The sequence below is a fragment of the Anomaloglossus baeobatrachus genome, chromosome 1, assembly GCF_048569485.1.
Source record: "Anomaloglossus baeobatrachus isolate aAnoBae1 chromosome 1, aAnoBae1.hap1, whole genome shotgun sequence".
In the NCBI taxonomy this organism is placed as follows: domain Eukaryota; kingdom Metazoa; phylum Chordata; class Amphibia; order Anura; family Aromobatidae; genus Anomaloglossus; species Anomaloglossus baeobatrachus.
Window position 1 is genome coordinate 811,512,826 of NC_134353.1, and position 20,345 is coordinate 811,533,170.

General features: G+C 41.5%; 1 protein-coding gene across 19 annotated transcripts in view; it reads right to left on the reverse strand.

Annotated features, from left to right (window-relative positions):
- PPIP5K2 (diphosphoinositol pentakisphosphate kinase 2) overlaps nt 1–20,345 on the reverse strand; it is a 215,561-nt gene that overhangs the window by 28,765 nt on the left and 166,451 nt on the right. For 5 of the 19 annotated variants that reach the window (XM_075325051.1, XM_075325036.1, XM_075325040.1 and 2 more), the window contains 3 exons: nt 17,655–17,828; nt 6,603–6,669; nt 471–590 (listed from right to left, as the gene is read on the reverse strand). In XM_075325051.1, the coding sequence (XP_075181166.1) occupies nt 471–590; nt 6,603–6,669; nt 17,655–17,828 (361 nt within the window). The remainder of the gene's footprint in view (nt 1–470; nt 591–6,602; nt 6,670–17,654; nt 17,829–20,345) is intronic. The other 14 variants (XM_075325046.1, XM_075325042.1, XM_075325047.1 and 11 more) reach the window with 5 other exon arrangements.

Sequence of the window (20,345 nt, forward strand, 5' to 3'; positions counted from 1 at the left end):
TTGGGATACTCCAGATAGAGTAAAGCAATAGTAACAGAGAAAATATGCCCTTGTGTAGGAGGAATGTATATCTGTGGTGTAGGAAGAATTATAGGAATAAGTCCTCTCTTACCAACCTTTCACAATGGCAAGGCATCCTTTTACAATGGCGGTTTTAGGCCCCTTTGACATATACATATAGGTACAGAAGCTAAATCTACAGCATTTCTAGATTTTTGCTAGCAACTATGAATGCACAAATTTCCAAATTAATGGAGAAAGAAGTGAATGAACATTTCTCTAATGCAAATTATAATATAATTATTAGATTATAATCTAAAACCCAAACCTACTGCAGCAGGTAGCAGCAGTTGAGGCAGACTAAATACTAAGGAGGATCCAGCGTGTGCGCACTCTGAAGCAAGGCCAGTTGTGGGTGCACGGTACTCTACTGTGCCGCAGGGAGGATGGAATACCGCTAGATTCCTTACCTCGTAGCAGAGCGCTCCCATAGTGACTTCTGGTTTTACACTTGCCAGAATAAGAAAGCCTCCTCGATTCTTTTTCCTGTGAATGAGGGTCTGCAGGGAGACATATTCCAGTGTGACCAGCTACCGGGGAAGTTGCAAGTATGGAGAGGACAATCAAAGAAATGTTGGGTTCGGCTCTCAGTATATATTCTTATACGTTAAAAAAATGTATGTTATATCGGCAGTCTGGCAAAATCAATGGAATGGTACACATACCAGGACGGTGGAGACCCTGGCATGAGATAGGGAATACATGCCTTAACGAACAGAGAAGAAATCATAAACAGTTGTATAGAATGGGTTTATCCGTCAGGACCTCTAACATTCAGTGGTCCTAAAAGGTCAACGCAGTCGAAGCCTGTAGTCTTCCTTTAGATATACTAACACCTATATGATAGGAATATATGTGCACATATTGAGTATTTGCAAATTTTTCTATACCAAAAAACAGTATTGGCAGGAAAACCGCTGTGTACATTATTAGGGGTTTTGATACCTATTTTTAACACGTTATAGGGAACCTGTCACCACTTTTTTTGGCTATAAGCTGCGGCCACGACCACAGGGCTCTTATATACAGCATTCTAACATGCTGTATATAAGAGCCCAGGCCACTGTGAGAACATAAAACACACTTTATAATACTTACCTGTCGCGCTGCGGTGGAATTGGGTCACGGAGGCATCGCCGTTGTCCAGCGCCGACGCCGCCTCTTTCGGCCATCTTCGCCCTCCTTCTTCTGAAGCCGCGGTGCATGACGCGTCCGACGTCATCCACACTCGCCGGCATTCAGGTCCTGAGCTGGCGCACTTTGATCTGCCCTGAGCAGGGCAGATCAAAGTATTGTAGTGCGCCTGCGCAGGACCGGCGAGTGTGTATGATGTAGACGCGTCATGCACACAGGCTTCAGTAGGACGAAGATGGCCGAAAGAGGCGGTACCGGCACCGGTGACGCCTCCGTGACCCAATTCCACCGCAGTGCGACCGTTAAGTATTATAAAGTGTTTTTTTATGTTCTCACAGCGGCCTGGGCTCTTATATACAGCATGTTAGAATGCTGTATATAAGAGCCCTGTGGTGGTGGCCGCAGCTTATACGCCAAAAAAAGTGGTGACAGGTTCCCTTTATATCTATTCATTTGACTACGTGAAAAACACTGAAAGATCTGACATGCTGAAGATTTAATAAAACACATTGATGGTTAAAAATCCGCAAAGAATAAATAAGCAGCATGTGCAGAAGGTTTCAGAAACTTAACACTTAAAACTAAACTAAGAAGACATAATGGTCAGTGGAGCTTTTCTGCTTCAGTTTGCATTGCTTTCCACTTCAATGTTATGAACATGCAACAAATAAATGCAACTTGAGGCAAAAAGGTGAACACAGCCTTACAAGTCCAGGTCTTACATAACATATAGGATTAAGGTGAATTTACACCAAAAGATTATCGTGAATGCACATTCTTGAAGGGAATCTACTACCAGGTTTTTACTACATAATCTGAATGCAGCATAGTATAGAGACAGAGACTCTGATTCCAGTGATGTATCTCTTATGGGGCTGCTTGAGTTTTGATAATAACTATTTTATCAGCAAGAGATTATCAATAGATGACTAGAAAACCTCCTGCCATGTAGTCCTCTATATTTATGAGCTCTGTGTAACCCTGACCCACGTTTGATTGGCAGCTTTCTGCCTATACACAGTGTACAGAAAACAAAGTTGCCAATCAGAGGGTGTAATGATCTTTTGCGCAGCACAAAATTTCATTGGTCTCAGCGGTGCATCGTCCTGTGTAAACAGGACTCCCACTACAAAGAACAATGACAACTTATGTGCACTGAACAATCTATTACAGAACATCATTTACAGAGGTCTGCCTGACCAATTGGCAGTTTAGTGCCGCCTGTTCGTTTGTGTAAATGGGCCCCTAGCTTTAAAGGGAATAGGTCAGCAGTTTTTTTGCTATGTAACCAGAAGTCAGCATGCTGTAGGGGTTAAAATACAAAAATCAACTATGTCTCTCTTATCTGACTTCATGCTATTGTGTCCTTAAACTAAATGCTTTATCACTTGGTGACTACCATTGCTAGGTCTAGCTGGCTTGTGCACAGGAATCCAACACGCCCGCTGCTGTGAGTAACGCCTAACAGTCCATGTACAATCTCTACAGAGAGCCTGGCGTGGGTGGGGACAGCTCCCTGGGCTCAGCTACATGACTAAAGCGAAACATTTATATTATATCAGAACGGCTGCACCCAGTAATGTATGTGACACATCGTTGGATTCATAATATCCTTGCCTACATCATGCTGCTCTCAGACGAGGTAGCAAAAACCTGCTGACAGATTCCCTTTAAGTATTCAATAAATAACTGTTACTCTCCCCGGTCATCTCCAAAGCAGGAAAGAGCTCTACATGCCACACACAAGTAATAACTGCTTGGCCTTTAAAATACGATGCTCAGAAAAGATATTTGGATGTGTGTGTTGGTAACTTCAAAATTAATTTAAAAAAAAAAACAACCTGCGCAAGTCCGGTTGTCGGGTGTGTGACAGCAGAAAGCACTAGAGTCCGGGCAACACTGGGGTCCAAGACCCATGGTCAGCAGATGGATAGATGCTTGTTAGTTGCATTTCTCCAAGTAAATAATTACATTACAAAACATCATTGAAAAAAATCACCAGCACGCAAACACTGGCTTCTTTGACCGAAATTTAGTATTTACAACTCAAAAAAAATGAAAAATAGCAAGATAAAGAAATGGTGGAAATCTGATAAAGATCACTATATAGAGATACAGAAGGTGGCACAGAATTATATAGAACCAAGTCTTTACAACTGTGATAAGGGCTGAATGTGCACACAAAAGTAGAAAATGAATAAAACTGAAAGATGAAGGAAATGGTAGGGAGATGGATGAAGACGGGTGAGACAATCCTAACCTAACGCACAAGCTCAATGCATCGGCAGCAAGGATTTCTGTACCAATATCATTCTCCAATACATCTGTATTATACTTAATAAATAGAACTCCCTACAAAGCCTGGGCAGGTCTACAAGAAATTCTGGCTATGGACATCATGCATTTTCCCTGGGGATTCACAGGTTGCCTACATGCCACAGGCCAGAAAATGTACAGGATTCAGTTCCCTGTTCTCATTGGAGAGGTGGCCAAGCAAGTACTGCCCTAGACCCACCGCATCAGAGTAATCACTGGAACCTATTTAACATACTGTATCTGATTTTAGGGACTAACAAAATACAAGTGCCCTCAAACTCTATAAGCAAAAAGAAAGTGACGTCTGTCAATGGCTAATGCCAAAAACAGTGAAGTTGGTAGCCCAAGCAGGTGAAGATGGCTCACATCTTTATTGATGCCTTCAACGCACTGCATTGTGTGAACCCACAGGAATCTTGATCAATTACCCATAAGCTGTCAAAATACAGAGGGGTAAAACATTCCGATGTGTGCTGCATGCATCAACAAGGATGTACATCATGTCACCTCCATTTTTAGGTCTGGAGTGCGAATTCTGGATGGCTGACCTTGCATGCAACCCTACATAGTCTTTTAGATACCTACTGACTGCTTTCCTGTAAAATACGCCTCCGGAATATTCCGATGGAGTTTTAAAGATAGGATTTTTTTTTTCTAAGTCTCATCTGATGTCTTTTTGGCGGCTATGGTAATGGGATTTTTTTTAATTTTAAATTGTATGTATTAATAGCAAGTGTCTTCCAAGCAAAATCTGTGAGAAGAGTGGACCGATCACTTCTTATAAGTGCTTTGTGTCTTGAAAAACTAAACATATGCACAGCAAGTCGTTTTTACATTGCTATAAATATATTCTTCATTCTTTTTGTAGTTTTGTTTTTTTTTAGTTCTTTTTCAGTGAATTTCAGGTGGATTCTGCATGAAAGAGCCATCATGCACATATACTCTTAGGGTGTGTCCATCAGATTTTGGTTTTCTGAGTTTTTGGAGGTTGAACATGACTATTAAGGCTTTCACACATCAGTTTTCTGCCATCAGTCACAATCCGTCGCAGATTGTGGAAAAACTGATGTGATGAATCCGTAAAAAAAAAAAAAACGGATCCATCGCATCATATATAGTGTTTTTACACCCCATATGAGCATGCTCAGTTAAGAAAAAAGGAATACGTCGCCGGATTCCGTCATTTGACGGATTGCAACGGATCCTGCGCCTATAGGCTTCCATTCTACCAGACAACGAATGGCAACGGATCCGTCACAGTCCGCTTTTTGTCGTAGACAAAAACGTTACTTTGTCAGTTGTCTCCATCTGACGGACAAACAATTTTCGACAGATCCATCAAACGACGGATGAAACATGAGGCCATTTGTTGACATCCATCGCTAATACAAGTCTATAAGAAAAAAAACGGATCCAATTGAAATCAGTCACCGGATCAGTTTTTTTTCAAAATTTGACGGATTGTGACTGACGGCAAAGTAATGATGTGTGAAAGGGGCCTAACACACCCTTAGACTATTAAACCTCATCATGCTGTGGGAGTATTTCTGTGAATCCATTTAACCTGATGCTTATATCTGTCTGCTCTGTGTAAATGTCTGGAAGAATGGAAGGGGCAAAGGGGACATAGAAGAGGGGAAGAATCAGACGCCCTGTAAACATACTCAAAAATATTGCCCCTGACATGTCTGGAATAAATTACAGGAGGTTGATGTTATGAATAATTAAAAGTGAACGTTTGATCTGGATTTTGTTCTATATGCTTTCTGAGTAAGAATGGTCACACTATGATGATTACCAATCAGTGCTGACTGGAAATTTCCAGTATGAATAACAGGTGAACAGCACAAATCAGACTGCCCCGCAATGGCGTTCTCACGGGGGATAGACCTGTAAGGAAAGGATTGGAGACGGGCATTCTCTAAGCGGCTCCATTACTTCTCCTAAGCTCATCTGCATCATCAGCGAAGAGGGAGAAGTGTGGATCTCAGGTACATAGTCTTCAGAGAGCTCATAGATGGATAATGCAGAAGTGTCTCACTTCTCCCAGCTACACAGAGGGATCACCTGTGTGTATGCAGGAACAGCTGGCAATCACTCCGCAGCCACAGCAGGACTCACAGGTGCTCTATCCTACCAGCACTGAACCTGGGGTCTAGCAGTAGAAAACCACATGTAGCTAAGCTCAGTATTTCTTCTTTGCTCCCATTTGATGGGACATGGTGGGAGAGCTGTACCTATTTCTCCAATACTCATGTTACCCTAATCACCCCCCACGTGAATTCTTTTCGCAAACCTGAGGTGACATGCCCATTCAGAACGTTTATGAGACGTTTCATTTCTATGGTTTTTCCAAGTGAAAATTTCCAAGGGAATGATATCATATATATATATACAAAACCTGTGAATACATATAGGAATGAACACACCAACAATGTAGATGAGGGATAAAACGAGGCCAATGCTTTAGGAATGCTGTCATTTTGCAAACATTTTTACATTAGATTATATAAAATTTATATTACACACACATTTATTTAATTTATGTGATTCACAACGCTCCGGTGACCAAAACCAAGATTCTTACTTTTTAAAGGGGACTGTTACTTTCCTATTGATATCTAATTCTAAATATGGATCAAGTGAGATTTGCAAAATCAAATAAAAAATTTTATAGTTTGCTGCTTATACTAGGGTTAGATGAAAAATGGAATTAAAAGCATATACAAAACTAGTGAAAGTGTGTATGCAAATGACATATGACCGGTCACATGATGACCACCTGGACTGAGGAATATTGACAGTATGTATATTACACACTGTCTGAGAATCCTTACAGTGTGCAATATACACATTGTTAGGATTCTGCTGGGTGTCACAGTTGCATTTTGTGATGTTGAAGAATATTTTTTAATAGATAAATAGCATCATCACTTGGATGTCAAAAAGCACAGACACGTAATAAGTATCGCCTGCCATGCTTGGATGCACTTTTAACTTAAGCAGGAGGTTAAAAAACAAAGTTACTGGCAGCGGAGCCTGTTAGCATTGTCCGAATGTGATGTGATCACACAGAATGAGAGTATACTTACCTAAACCGCTGTGCTTCTGCTCCAGGAGTCTGGCTGCTCTTAGATGGCTATTATTATCGGATAGTACCTGGGAAGAGAGAAGTGATCTTTGGTTAGACCTCTGATCAAACAGCCGACATACTGCAGCCTGTCTCAGGCAGGTAATGTTAATAACACAACTTGATGCACGTTAGTGGGACAGAACATCGTCATGCAACAATTCCCTTCCGAGAAAAGTCCACTTCACACAGGACCTGGGGTCATGGAGTGATGCAAAGCAAGCCATCAAAATATTATCAGACACAAAAATTACATACGGATGAAGAGGAATAAAGCAAATAACTGGAGAGATGTCACATTGCAAACAATACGTTCAATTCAAGACCATATCCTGTATGGAAAGAAATAAAAGCTGGAAGCAGGCAGCTCAGCGATGCCACAACACAAGCCACGAGAATCCATGCATGAGGCCTATAAAAGGAGGAATACGTTACAGGCTGTACCCAATGTAAAGCATATACCCGGCTCCTGAGTCAGCTGGTCAGAGGAATCGGGCACGTTTCACAGAAACTCTTCCATTTGAAATGGCAATCTACAGTGATGTGCCCAGCCCATTCATTCAGTGCACAATCGTCATGCACTACCTGCAGCCCAATGCAGCCCAGTAATGGACATTAACACCCGACCAATCCTCCCTCCCCCACAAATCAGTGCCTTGGATGTCCTTGAGCAGACACAAACCCTTCATCTCTTTCGTCTGAAGTGTACGTCAGCGCCCACCAAAAAAACACTTCCATGTTGTGAGACAATGGACACAGAAATGGGGGCTCTTCACCGATGCTGGTGGTATCCATGGGTGAAGGACTGCTGGGTGGGACAACAATTAGCCAGAGCCTTAAGCAGTTAAGTTTGTTGGCAATTTTGGGCCTCAACAAGGGCACACCGATTATTGGGGGGTTTTAACGTTCTTTTCTGAAAGCCACAACTTATTTTACTTTCCTATCGATATAGCTACACAATGCTTTGGTTTTTGCAGGAGTATTTATTTTTTAATTATTTAAATTGCTCAATTTTTGTGTACATTCACTTATTCTTCATCAGCCATACCTTTTCATTGAAAATGTTATCATTTTCATTGTACATTATAAACAACATACGATCCTCGGGATACCAATTTCAGATTTATTTTTTTTTGTTTTTTTACAGTTACAAAATAAACAAACTTAGAATATGGAGACAGAAAAACAATAATTTATTTTTTTTGTTATCTTTTTTGAGAGCCACAACTTAAACTTTCACTTGACAGGGCTGACTGTTGGCTTGACTTCTGCAGTTCCCAAAGGAACCACTTTAGGGGATATATGGGTGCTTTATTCAATTTTATAAACGGAGAGCTTAAAAGGGAACCAAACATCAGGATTTTCATGTATAAGGTGCAGCCAGTGCAGTACTGGCACTATCAGGCACATTGTGTACATACCATTAGTGGGCAGCTCAGGTGTTTAGGCTGTGAAATACAACTTTATAAAGTTTGAAAATTCATGCACTTTTTGATTGACGTGTGCACCTCGCTGCTAATGTCCGGGCGGGTTATGCACGTGTATCCCCGCCCCCCCCCCCCCCCCCGCCGCCTGTTCCTGCCTCTCACTGGCCGTATGTAAATTTCTAATCTTCAGTTACACGGCACCGGAGTTAGCGCCTGCGCATAGCGCTCATCTCCGGCACCATGTTTCTGAAGCCCACAGTATTATGGTGCATGAGAGGGTGGCGCATGCGCCCTCACTTCTTCAGATCTGTTGTGACCGCGGGAGGGCGCGCGGTCACAACAGGACTGGAGCACCTCTGATCTTACCCTGATTAGCTGCAGCAGACGTCTGCTACGATATCGTCTGCTGCAGCTAATCGGTAAGATCAGCTGTTTTCCAGTCCTGTTGTGACCGCGCGCGCTCCCGCGGTCACACCAGATCTAAAGAAGCGAGGGCGCATGCGCCCCCCTCTCATGCACCATAGTAATGTGGGCTTCAGAATCAGAAACACGGAGCCGGAGATGAGCGCTATGCGCAGGCGCTAAATACGACACCGTGTAACTGAGGAGTAGAAATTTACATACGGCCAGAGGGAGGGAGGAAAAGGCGGCCGGGGGGGGGGGAATACATGCATAACCCGCCTGGACATTAGCAGCAAAGGTGCACACGTCAATCAAAAAGTGCATGAATTTTCAAACTTTATAAAGTTGAATTTCGCTGCCTAAACACCCGAGCTGCCCACTAATGGTATGTACACACTGTGCCTGATAGTGCCAGTACTGCACTGGCTGCACCTTATACATGAAAATCCTGATGTTTGGTTCCCTTTAACAAAAAAAAAGCCGCATCTCTAGAAATGTTTGACTTTTTTTTTGTTTTATTGTTTTTAGTGTTTACCGGTTTAATGTGGTATTATTGAGATGTTAAAAGTATTCCGAGGGTCAAAAACATTAGAGATCCCCAATTCATAGGGGGTTTATTTTGTTTTCCCTATCAGGACAAGCCAGTCTCGATGTGCATTTCGCCAGTGAGACTGGCTATTTTCACCACGCCAGGACACAATGGCTGCTTGAGATAATATAGTCATTTGGGCAGAATAAAGCACAGCTAGCAGCTGTACCCGAGCATAAGTGCCAGGATACAGTGCAGTCATTGTGCTCTTACACTGAGGCTTTAGATTATAAAATTACTAACAGACTGTGAATAAAATATAACTTTTAACATCCATTTTCCCTTTTCCACTTATTTGGTGTCTGGTTTCAGCACGGCCATTGTGTTTGTTACTATCTGATATTACACATGATTTATGGCAAACCTACCTTTAAGGTAGTATCTCACTTTCCTCTGTGGATTTAGTGGTTGAACAGTATGCGTTTCTATATATAAATATATTACACTTATTTAGCTTCCAATGTGCACATTATATGTTTTAAACCAGTTTGTCAATTTGAGCATATATGTCATTCAATAAATTGAATTTTTTTGACCCTTTTGGGACTGTCTGCCCTGTAGTTATAAGGCAATTATATTTAGATTTTTAGAATGTTTTTATATAAAAAATGATTGACTTTTTTTGTATACTCAAATTAAATTTCCTACATAATTTATTAGTCCTACAAGGTGACTTGCACATATTTAGATTACCTAAATAATACACTGCCCCACTTCAGTAGTGCAGTGTGTCATTTATGTGGCTCTTAGAAGCCTACAGACAGGCATTCTGCAGCACCAGCCGCTCGTTATGTGGGCACTGATACAGCGGCTGTGGCATCTAAAAGGTTAAATGGCCAGAATCAGAGGCTCCTCTGGTTCCAGCATTTACATTGGGAATCTAGCTCATAACTACTAGAAACCCACAGTAATTGCTCGGGTTCAGCTTCTGAGCCCATGTAATTACTCTCATGCACAGGAAGGGGTATTCCCATCACCAAGATCTTATCCCAATATGTAGTAGGTACATTAATAATATTAGCAAATACCTTCAATTAGAAATGTACTATAGTTCTCCTGATTACCTATCTTGCTTACCTCATGGGTAGGGCATTGCAGCTTAGGTAGCCATGTTAACGACCACAACACTTGCACCCCTCCAATCTATCCTAAACTCTGCTGCCCGAATAATCCACCTTTCTCCGCTATTCCCGGCCTCGCCAATCTGTCAATCCCTTCACTGGCTTTCCATTGCCCAAAGACACCAGTTCAACACACTAAACATGACATACAAAGCCATCCACAACCTGTCTCCTCCATACATCTGTGACCTGGTCTCCAGGTACCCACCAGCAAGCAACCTCCGTTCATCACAAGATTTCTCTCTCTACTTTTCTTTTGTTTCCTCTTCCCACAGTTGCATACAAGATTTCTCCCGTGCCTCCTCCATACTCTGGAACGCTCTTCCACAGCATACCAGACTCTCAGCTACCATGGTATGGAAAGCTTCAAAAGGAACCTGAAGACCCATTTCTTCTGACAAGCCTACAACCTGCACTAACCCTCAGACCAGTACACCACTGCGCAACCAGCTCTGTCCTCACCTACTGTCCCCTCACCCATCCCGTGGTAGACTGAGCCCTAGAGGGCAGAGTCCTCTCTTTCTGTACCAGTCTGTTTTGTTTTTTTTTATTGTTCATGAATATTGTACTTGTTTTTTATGTACACCCTTTTCACATGTAAAGCGCCATGGAATAAATGGCATTATAATAATCTGTCACTATATGACTAGTTGTGACCATGGATACCTAAGCTGCAATGCCCTGCATAAGAGGTAAGAGACATAGCTTATCAGGAGGACTATACTACATTTCTAATTGGAGGGATTTGCTAATTTTATTATATTACACCTACTACATACTAGGATAGGATCTTGGATATGTGAATACCCCCTTTAACTAAAGGCTTTCCATGATGTAGACATGTTTGACCCCCCACTACATTTAAACAGGGCACTATCCGGAAACCTGCACTAGTGATTATTTGGGGTCTGCGGAATCAATCATTTCTCATCTATTCTGCAGATTAGTAATAAAAGCTCTTCATGAGTATACACCTTTAAAGGGTTGGACTACAAAGTCAAGGTATTGGTTGGGATATAGCAGAAGGATCTGAAATAAGCAGCTCATTAACTTAGACGTGTTGGAAGGTTTTCAATAAAGTAATTCTGTGAAGAGAAATGGGCTAAAATTCAATGTGGGAAATAGCTGCAATAATTGCCATTAGCGGAGCTGCATTACAGTGGAATTTATTTTCTTACTTTGGTGATATGGGTATTACCTAAGTAAAGGCAAGAAAATTTTAAGGATGCAAATGTGTAACAACAGAGATACAATAGAATGGGTCAAAGGACTGAAAACCTACTAATTAACGTATACTGCCTATATACTAAAAAGCATACAGCGGACATCCTTATGAGGCAACTGTCCCATCTGATTTTTTGGGGTGCATTTCAATGGAATAAATGCTGTACATTAGGTACGAGTGAACAAGAAGGGATGATTAGTATTGAAATTAAACTCTTGGTTAACATCAAGCAAGTATTAACTGCGAACACTTAAATTTCATTTTTTGACGCCCCACTGGTTTAATAGCATCATAGTTACCATTAAAATATATTTTATTAAACAATTAAATTTTATGTGATGCTACAATACAGTCTTAAAGGACAGCTAAGCCAATCACATTTTTGTTTTTTCATTATTGAAAAATAGGATTTTTAGTATCCTCCATAAAAATTGCTTTCTTGTGGTCTCCATTAGTATTCACAGGAATCATGGGTATTGGCTGCTGCCATTAAGATGGTACGAATGTCAAATCTGTCTCCACAGGTTATACCCATCTAATGGTACCAAGTTAACATTTGGTAGTAAAAAAAAAGCAGTAGGAGAAGGCCAAGACAAGACTGAGGGAGAAAAAAAATTAAAGAAAACGTAAAAGGGAAAAAAAAACAAAAAACAAAAACACAAAACACTTGCCCGTCAGGGCAACCAAGAAGGAGTAGTGTCTCCCCAATGAAGGCTTTGAGAAATATTTTACAGTCGGTACTAAAGAATGTATTTTTTCCGGCACTTTGTTGGAGAACACAAGCACTATGGGACATTCTAACGCTGTCCGTCCCCCAGGGTGGGAACAGGAAGAAAAAAATTATAGGAAGAAGCCTTAAGTGGCAAGCTGATCAATGGTGGTCAGTAAACCTTTCTGCTGAGACTCATCTGCAGAGGTAAAAGGTATGCACTCCATAGAACTTGTGACTAGAAAAGAACGTAGAGACCTTACACACTTTCAGAGTGGATAGCGCATGACGTACCACCCAGGAAGCCTTCAACATCCATTGAGAGTTTGCCATGATGATAAAAATGGTACCCTTGTCTCTCACAGATATGCTTCTGGAATGGAGAATCATATCCAGAGAGGAATAGTTTCCCTACAGACTGGCAGGTCACTGCGAGAACCATCTGGCATGGCAAATAAGGCATTCGAACAAATTAAAGGGAAAGCAACAAACTGGAAATAGTAGCAGTGATACACACACTCAGATGGATGGTTCTGAGTGCATCAAGCTTGTGGAGAAATTTCTCTATGGGATAAACCAGAATAGGACAAAAACCATAAAGAAGGAATATTTCCTCATTGAGGTGAAATGAAGAAATTACCTTGATTAAACAAGACAGAACACTGATCACAATTTCACCTTATCCTTGTGAAAAATGAGAGAGAGCAAGCAGCACAAAAGACAAAAACCAGCTCTGAAACCCTTCTGACGGAAAGTGTCCTTGGTGACACATAGAAGATCAGCTCTCATGGAATCTTCCTTGAAAGGCTCAAAACAAGAGATGGCAGAGCCCCCAGCTGAGTTGATATTACATTGGAGAACAGGGGGTCTGGTAAGGGGAAAATGAGTGTGCGACACCCTGGAGGAAGGTCTCACTTGGAGATTTGGAGGCCAGGTTTGTTTACAAAAGAATAAACAGGGCAGATATTTTGTCTTTAACACTAGACGTCCCAGAGAGGGGTCATTTAACATTTCTACCATTGGAACCCTATGGAGCTCGAACTTTCTGGGACTTCTAGTGTTAAGCAAACTTGTATGAAACTGGGTAAAGGAAATGGACTACCCTTTTAACCAAGAATCTCATACAGGAAAGAAGAGGAAGTGAAGAAGGGTGCCTCAGTGACTATGTTGGAGCAACACTTTCTTGTATTCCCAAAAGAATACTCTTGCTGTGATCATGTCAAATAATATCTTTACGAAAACATGAAGCTGAAACGGGATCATGGAGGATTTTGGTAATCTAGCTGAAATGAACAAATTTCCTTGGTTATCTGCAGACATTCTACATTCTCGGACTGAGAAAAAGCCTTGATGATGATCTTGTACAGATAGGAAATAATAGCGGCTGGCAGGCTGAAGGGTCATGATCACTGCCATGACTTATGATTACCGAGGGAGCTGTGGCCAGGCTAAGGAGTGACTACTTGAAAACTGGAGTCACAGACTGCGAAGCAAACGTACCATGGGTTGGGGGGGGGGAAATGGGATTGTGAAGACAAGGGTTATGGATGTCCACTGAGGAGCGAAACTCACTGGGGGTCCAACAAAGGCAGGAACTCCATTCCGAAATGTGAAGTCAAACTTGAAACCAATTATTGAGATTTTTCAAGTCCAGAGTAGGCACGACAGACCGTGTTTTGGTTGGTGACCACAAACAGGTTTGCATTAAAACCTGTATATATTTCTCAAGAAGAGGCAAGTATGATGACCGCTGACTGAAGGAGAGAGGAGACGGTGTGAGAAAAACCAGAAGCCAGAGAAGGAGAACAGGTGGGGACAAGATCTAAAAAGAGTCAAATTTAGGGAATGGAGGAGATCTCTTTCTATCTTGTAAACAGATAGAACACCATCCTGATCCAGACATCTTCAGCCGCAGAATCTCAAACAGACCAGAAGAGATAGCCCACCCAAAAACAATCCAGGGTGGGTTCACTCCACCATGCAATAGATGATTTGTTTGTTCTGGAACTTGCTAATCGATTAGGGCAGCAGCAGGGATGCCAAGAAGCCATAGGCTTGAAAGACAGTTTTCTTTCCTCTTGGAACGCAGACATCTTCTGTTGATGGGTTGAGAAAAATTTGCAAAAGGACTCAAACATTCCAACCAAGGTCACAGGACATAATAGTTTGAGTCTAAGATTGTGAAAGTAAGGTGCTGTTATTAGCTCCATAAACAATTTAGTGTACTGTAGGCTCTTATGGATAAGATCCTATGAAAAGGAAGGCCTACAAAAGATTTCTTGGATGCTGCATCCACTTTTCCAAGCCTTTACCCAACTGACTTTACACATATCAACAATAATGCAAGATAACCAGATAGGAGCTTAGTGCTGATGGGTCTGACTCAACCTGGGAAGTATTCAACAGTAACAGAGGTGGTCATCTTAAGGTACAAACGCTCCTGAACTATAACCAAAGACTGACAAGCTTTGGTTAAGTTAGCCACTGACTTGAGATAAAGCAATAGCTTATTCAGGAAAGGGAATACTTCCTTCCTGAGTAGGGAATATCCTATGCAGACAGAGACAGGGTGGGTGGACAAGTATAGGAAAAGGTGGCATCGGAGGGCTGTCCTAAGAGAAGTTTGCACTTCCAAACAGAGAGTGCAAAAGTAGTGACTAGTGGAGCGTGGCTTAGCTGTCGCATACGCTCTCCCCACAAGTTTGACATGAGAGAAGAATAAGAAAAAAGTAGAGAAAAATAGGGACACAGATTCCTGTAGGAGAGGTCTTAGGTAGGAGGAGACTAGTGTCTGTATCTGCGTTGGACAGGGCCTACCAAATCCTAAAAAGTTGCTAATATACAAATGCAGTGAGGAGCTGGGTTGTTGTGGAGAGGTTGCCAAGACTGATACAACAGAACCACACAATCCCTGGTGTATCTGGCTCCTCTGCAGTGACGGAGAGAAGATAGAGGTGGTATGTCAAAATGGATCCATTGGAAGAAAACCGCACACCGATAGGACCAGGAACGTGGGAGGAGGAAGAGACACGTGACAGAAAAGATACTCTCTTGTCCTCACATCTTTACGCTCTGGCGGGCAGGGAAGATGACTGCCTGAGGATTGCTGAAGTACGCAATACAGGTGACATGCTCCTTCTGTCTGGAATACATGGGTGACAGTGTGACAATCAACACTGTTCCCTTTATCCGCAGTGGGGTAACAGAGTGGCCTACCACACAATATTTCGCAGACTAAAAAGGAAAAAAAGAGGGTTAATATGAATAAATTAAATTAGGCAGACAAAGAACAAGGTTCCCAGATCTGTGTCTATCGTCAATGTGACACTAAGCTAAATAGGCGTTAGCTTGGTTTAAGTAGAGGAGTGAAGCCTGCAGACGAGGAGCACATTTTTGTGCCATCTTAATGTAAGCCTCTTGCCGGTGGCAGTCAACACCCATGGTTCCCATGGCCCCCAATAATTAGCTTAAGTATGTATTTTATCCTAAGTCTAAGGGTATGTGCACAAGACATCTTTTTTAGGTCCACTATGAAACCCATCTGAAAATGCCCAGAAAATACTGAAAAGCATGAACATATGCATTTGTACTTAAAAACAAAATCGCTTTTCATATGTTGAAGCTTTTGAGTGTCTTTACAACACTTTAAATTTTATTTTTCAAAGATGTCAAGGTGGAAAAAAATGTAAAAAAAAAAAAAAAAAAAAAAGTGGGTAGTCCATACTCCAGGCTCTGAAAAGTCAACACTATACAAAGTCAATTGGAAGGCTCAAAAGACCCCTGGAAAAACATCCAAGCATCATTATGAGAGATTTGCCAGCATTTCTACTTGAAAAAACACTAGCTCTTTATTTAATGTTAAAAGGAAACGGTGATGGAAAAAAATGCTAATAACCTGCAGATATGACATTGTACGACCGCTACACAGAGCCCCACTGCTGGGAGAAATTAAGTTCATTCCTCTCGTCAGCCTCGGTCTTTCAGTCATAGAGGTGCGGCTTCAGTCACTGCTCTGTGCATTGTGAGTGGTGGCTGTAACCACGCCCCTGGACAAGAACTGACAGCCAGCTCTGTAATGATGCAATCCTGAACTGGCTGTCAGTCAATGCTGAGGTGTGGTTACAGCCACCCCTCACCGCTCAGAGGGGCGGCTGTATGGAATCAGAATGCAATTTACCTGCAGATTAATTCAATATATAAGGCCCCTTTTAGACGTCCGTGTTTTATCAGGTACAAGCGGCACGAATCTGTATGGCCATACGTGTGTCACTCGTGTGACATCTGTGTTTGTATAAGTGCGACACTTACTGGAGAAAACACGGGTATTTGAAATAAAAACATTTTCTATATTCATCTGTATCCAGCTCTGTTTTCTTCGGCTCTGCTGTCTTCTGTTTCTGACCCCCGCTCATTATATTCATTGATTATTCACTGCACTGAGCACCTGGAAGCAGGATCATTGCGATGACAGGTGAGTATTCAGCAAGCAGCGTATGTGCAGTATCGTCTAGGTCATTGGAGTTTTCAATGAGCTCTGATAACATCCTGATGACACTCCCGCTACAGCGGGTGTCGCTAAGGTGACTTTATGGATTCATCAGAGTTCACTGGGAACTCTAATGACCTCCTGGACGTCACTGCGCACACACTGCTTGCTGAATACTCACCTGTCACCGGTGACGCTGTCCCTGGCATTTTCCCTGGCACTGTCCCAGTGATGCTCCAGCTTCCAGGTTCTCAGTGCAGTGAATAATCAATGAATATAATGAGCGGCGGTCAGAAGCAGGAGACAGCAGAGCCGAAGAAAACAGCTGGATACAGATGAATATAGAAAATGTTTTTATTTCAAAGACCCGTGTTTTCTCCGGTACGTGTCACAATGATGTCACACGGATTACATCATTGTGCAATCTGTGTGACACCTGTGATGCCGGAGAAAAAAAAACGGACATGTCTCAGTGTGTGTGTGCGGGACCATGAGGAGTCACACGGTCTGTGTCAAAACATGGACGTGTGAGTAACTCCAAAGAATACCATGGGTACGTGTGGCATCCATGTTAAAAACGGTCGTCACACGTATGTCTGAAAGGGGCCTAATAAAAGTCAGGTTTCCTTAAAGTGTAGTTAAAAATACAGTACAAAAAAAACAAAACCAGTTGGATGCCAACCCCTTCTCCCACCCCTCTAAAAAAAAAAAAAAAAAACCCAAAAAAAACAACAACAGCACCCCCCCCCAAAAAAAAATAAAAAACATTGAAGGACAAAAATGTTGAAAAAGTACATTACCAAACCCCATACCCTAAGCAAAATTGCAAAACAACACTAAAAGCTGTGTACGTACAATAAAGTAAGGGACTATAAACATAACTATTAAGGATAGTGTAACACGCCAGTGGTACATTGGAGCATTTTTACTATACTGCCATAGCAGGCATCACAAACCAGATACATGGAAAAAAGTGGATTAGATGTCCTTTAATACTGTTTCTAGTTGGTCTTTGCGTTTAAACAAAAAGTTTTAGTGAAGTAAAGTTTAAAAACCTGTTGCCATGAGCCAAAAATACTGGATGTGAAAGCCAATGATTTAGGGGACACAGGGGAAGAAGTGATTTGATCCCCTGATCTGCGTCTTCGGCGCCCAGAACCCACAGCACTGGTGTAATGCATCCAGGTACCGATACACTCTGGGCTAGACACACTCAGGGGGCTCTCTTCCTAGAAGTGAGAAAGGGGGTAAAAACAAAGCAAAGCATGCAAAGTTAGAAACAAAGCAAAATGACCAGATAAAAAAAAACAAACAAAAAACACAAATACTCTTAGGTTGAATTCAGACATCGAAGTATCATGGTCCAAATGCAAACTAATTTCCTAGGCCAGCAGCGGTCTCCTGACCCGTACTCAACTGTCCGATATACATCTATTCAGGCTGTTGCGTTCAGGTCAGGAGATCCGCAGTTCTTCTGGTCATAGTGGTTCGTGTACAGATCATGAAACGCGTACGTCTGAATTCAGCCTTATTTGTAGTCCAGAGAAGGATAACTATACAAAAACCTTTAATGTGTGGCATGACGGTAGCAAAAAGCTAAGATTGGATTTTTCGATATTGCTTCCTGTCTGTATTAGAAGCCTTTAGCATGGGTTTAATTGTAATTAATCAAAGCCAAAATAGAAGTACAAGAAGAAAATGGGAAAGAGTAAATCCATGTGACTGAATAATAGGTTATGGCTTGAACATCCCAGATTCCAGCACATGAAGAGTTAGTGTGAATGGGATTAAGGGATGAATCCAAATCACTACAGGCGCATTTCAGGGTCTAGGACCAAAAGGCTTCAGAGATTTAGAAGGAGGCAGCATTTAGATTTACTGCTTCCAAACAGATAAACAGCCATGGAAAGAAAACGGATTATGAGAGCACAGCTGTTTTTAGTTAGACCTGAATTGCAGAATACTTTTGTGACAATCAAACCAGGATGCTCCACCTTCCCCATGTGAAGCATAGTTAGGAAGTCAAGATGTATGGAAACACTGAGGCCAGAACCAGGTGGACTATACAAAATTGTAGACAATATAATATACATACACACAGTACTGTGCAAAGGTTTTAGGCAGGTGTGGGAAAAATGCTGCCAAGTAAAAATGCTTACAAATTAGAAGCGTTAAGTCTATTTTTAGCAATTAAAAATACAAAGTGAACAAATAAAAGAGAAATCCAAAACAATATTTGGTGTGATCACCCTTTGTCTTCATTAATTCTTCTAGGCACACTTGTACAGTTTTTGAAGGAACTCGGCAGGAAGGTCGTTCCAAACGTCTTTGACAACTAACCACAAATCTTCTGTGACTGTAAACTTATGTAAATGTTTCTGTCTCTTCATGGAACCTCACACAGATTGCATTGAGAACAGGAATCTATGGAGGCCATATCTTCATTTCCTTGTTCTTAAAAGGGTGGTTCACCCCTATTTTTTTATTTTCTAGATCGATATTACATTGAGAAACAATGTTTCTCTCAAATACCTTATGTTGGCAATATTGCCTCCAATTACACACCTTCACTCTTTTTTTCTATTTTGCCACACTTGGACCTTTATTCCTGCTTACCATTACATCATATGATAAAATGAAGGGTATCATTTAAAAGTACAACTCCTCCCACAAAAATCAAGCCCTCACATGACTATGGCAACAGAGAAGTAAAAAAAAAAAATTATTGCTCTTGTAAATGAGAAGGAAAAAACAAAAATGCAAAAAACAAACACTATAAAGAAAAAAAAAATTTATATATATATATATATATATATATATATATATATATATATATATATATATATATAACACATATATATATATATAACACATATAAAGTGCCTACAAGTAGTAGTCAACCCCCTGCAGATTTAGCAGGTTTGATAAGATGCAAATAAGTTAGAGCCTGCAAACTTCAAACAAGAGCAGGATTTATTAACAGATGCATAAATCTTACAAACCAACAAGTTATGTTGCTCAGTTAAATTTTAATAAATTTTCAACATAAAAGTGTGGGTCAATTATTATTCAACCCCTAGGTTTAATATTTTGTGGAATAACCCTTGTTTGCAATTACAGCTAATAATCGTCTTTTATAAGACCTGATCAGGCCGGCACAGGTCTCTGGAGTTATCTTGGCCCACTCCTCGATGCAGATCTTCTCCAAGTTATCTAGGTTCTTTGGGTGTCTCATGTGGACTTTAATCTTGAGCTCCTTCCACAAGTTTTCAATTGGGTTAAGGTCAGGAGACTGACTAGGCCACTGCAACACCTTGATTTTTTCCCTCTTGAACCAGGCCTTGGTTTCCTTGGCTGTGTGCTTTGGGTCGTTGTCTTGTTGGAAGATGAAATGACGACCCATCTTAAGATCCTTGATGGAAGAGCGGAGGTTCTTGGCCAAAATCTCCAGGTAGGCCGTGCTATCCATCTTCCCATGGATGCGGACCAGATGGCCAGGCCCCTTGGCTGAGAAACAGCCCCACAGCATGATGCTGCCACCACCATGCTTGACTGTAGGGATGGTATTCTTGGGGTCGTATGCAGTGCCATCCAGTCTCCAAACGTCACGTGTGTGGTTGGCACCAAAGATCTCGATCTTGGTCTCATCAGACCAGAGAACCTTGAACCAGTCTGTCTCAGAGTCCTCCAAGTGATCATGAGCAAACTGTAGACGAGCCTTGACATGACGCTTTGAAAGTAAAGGT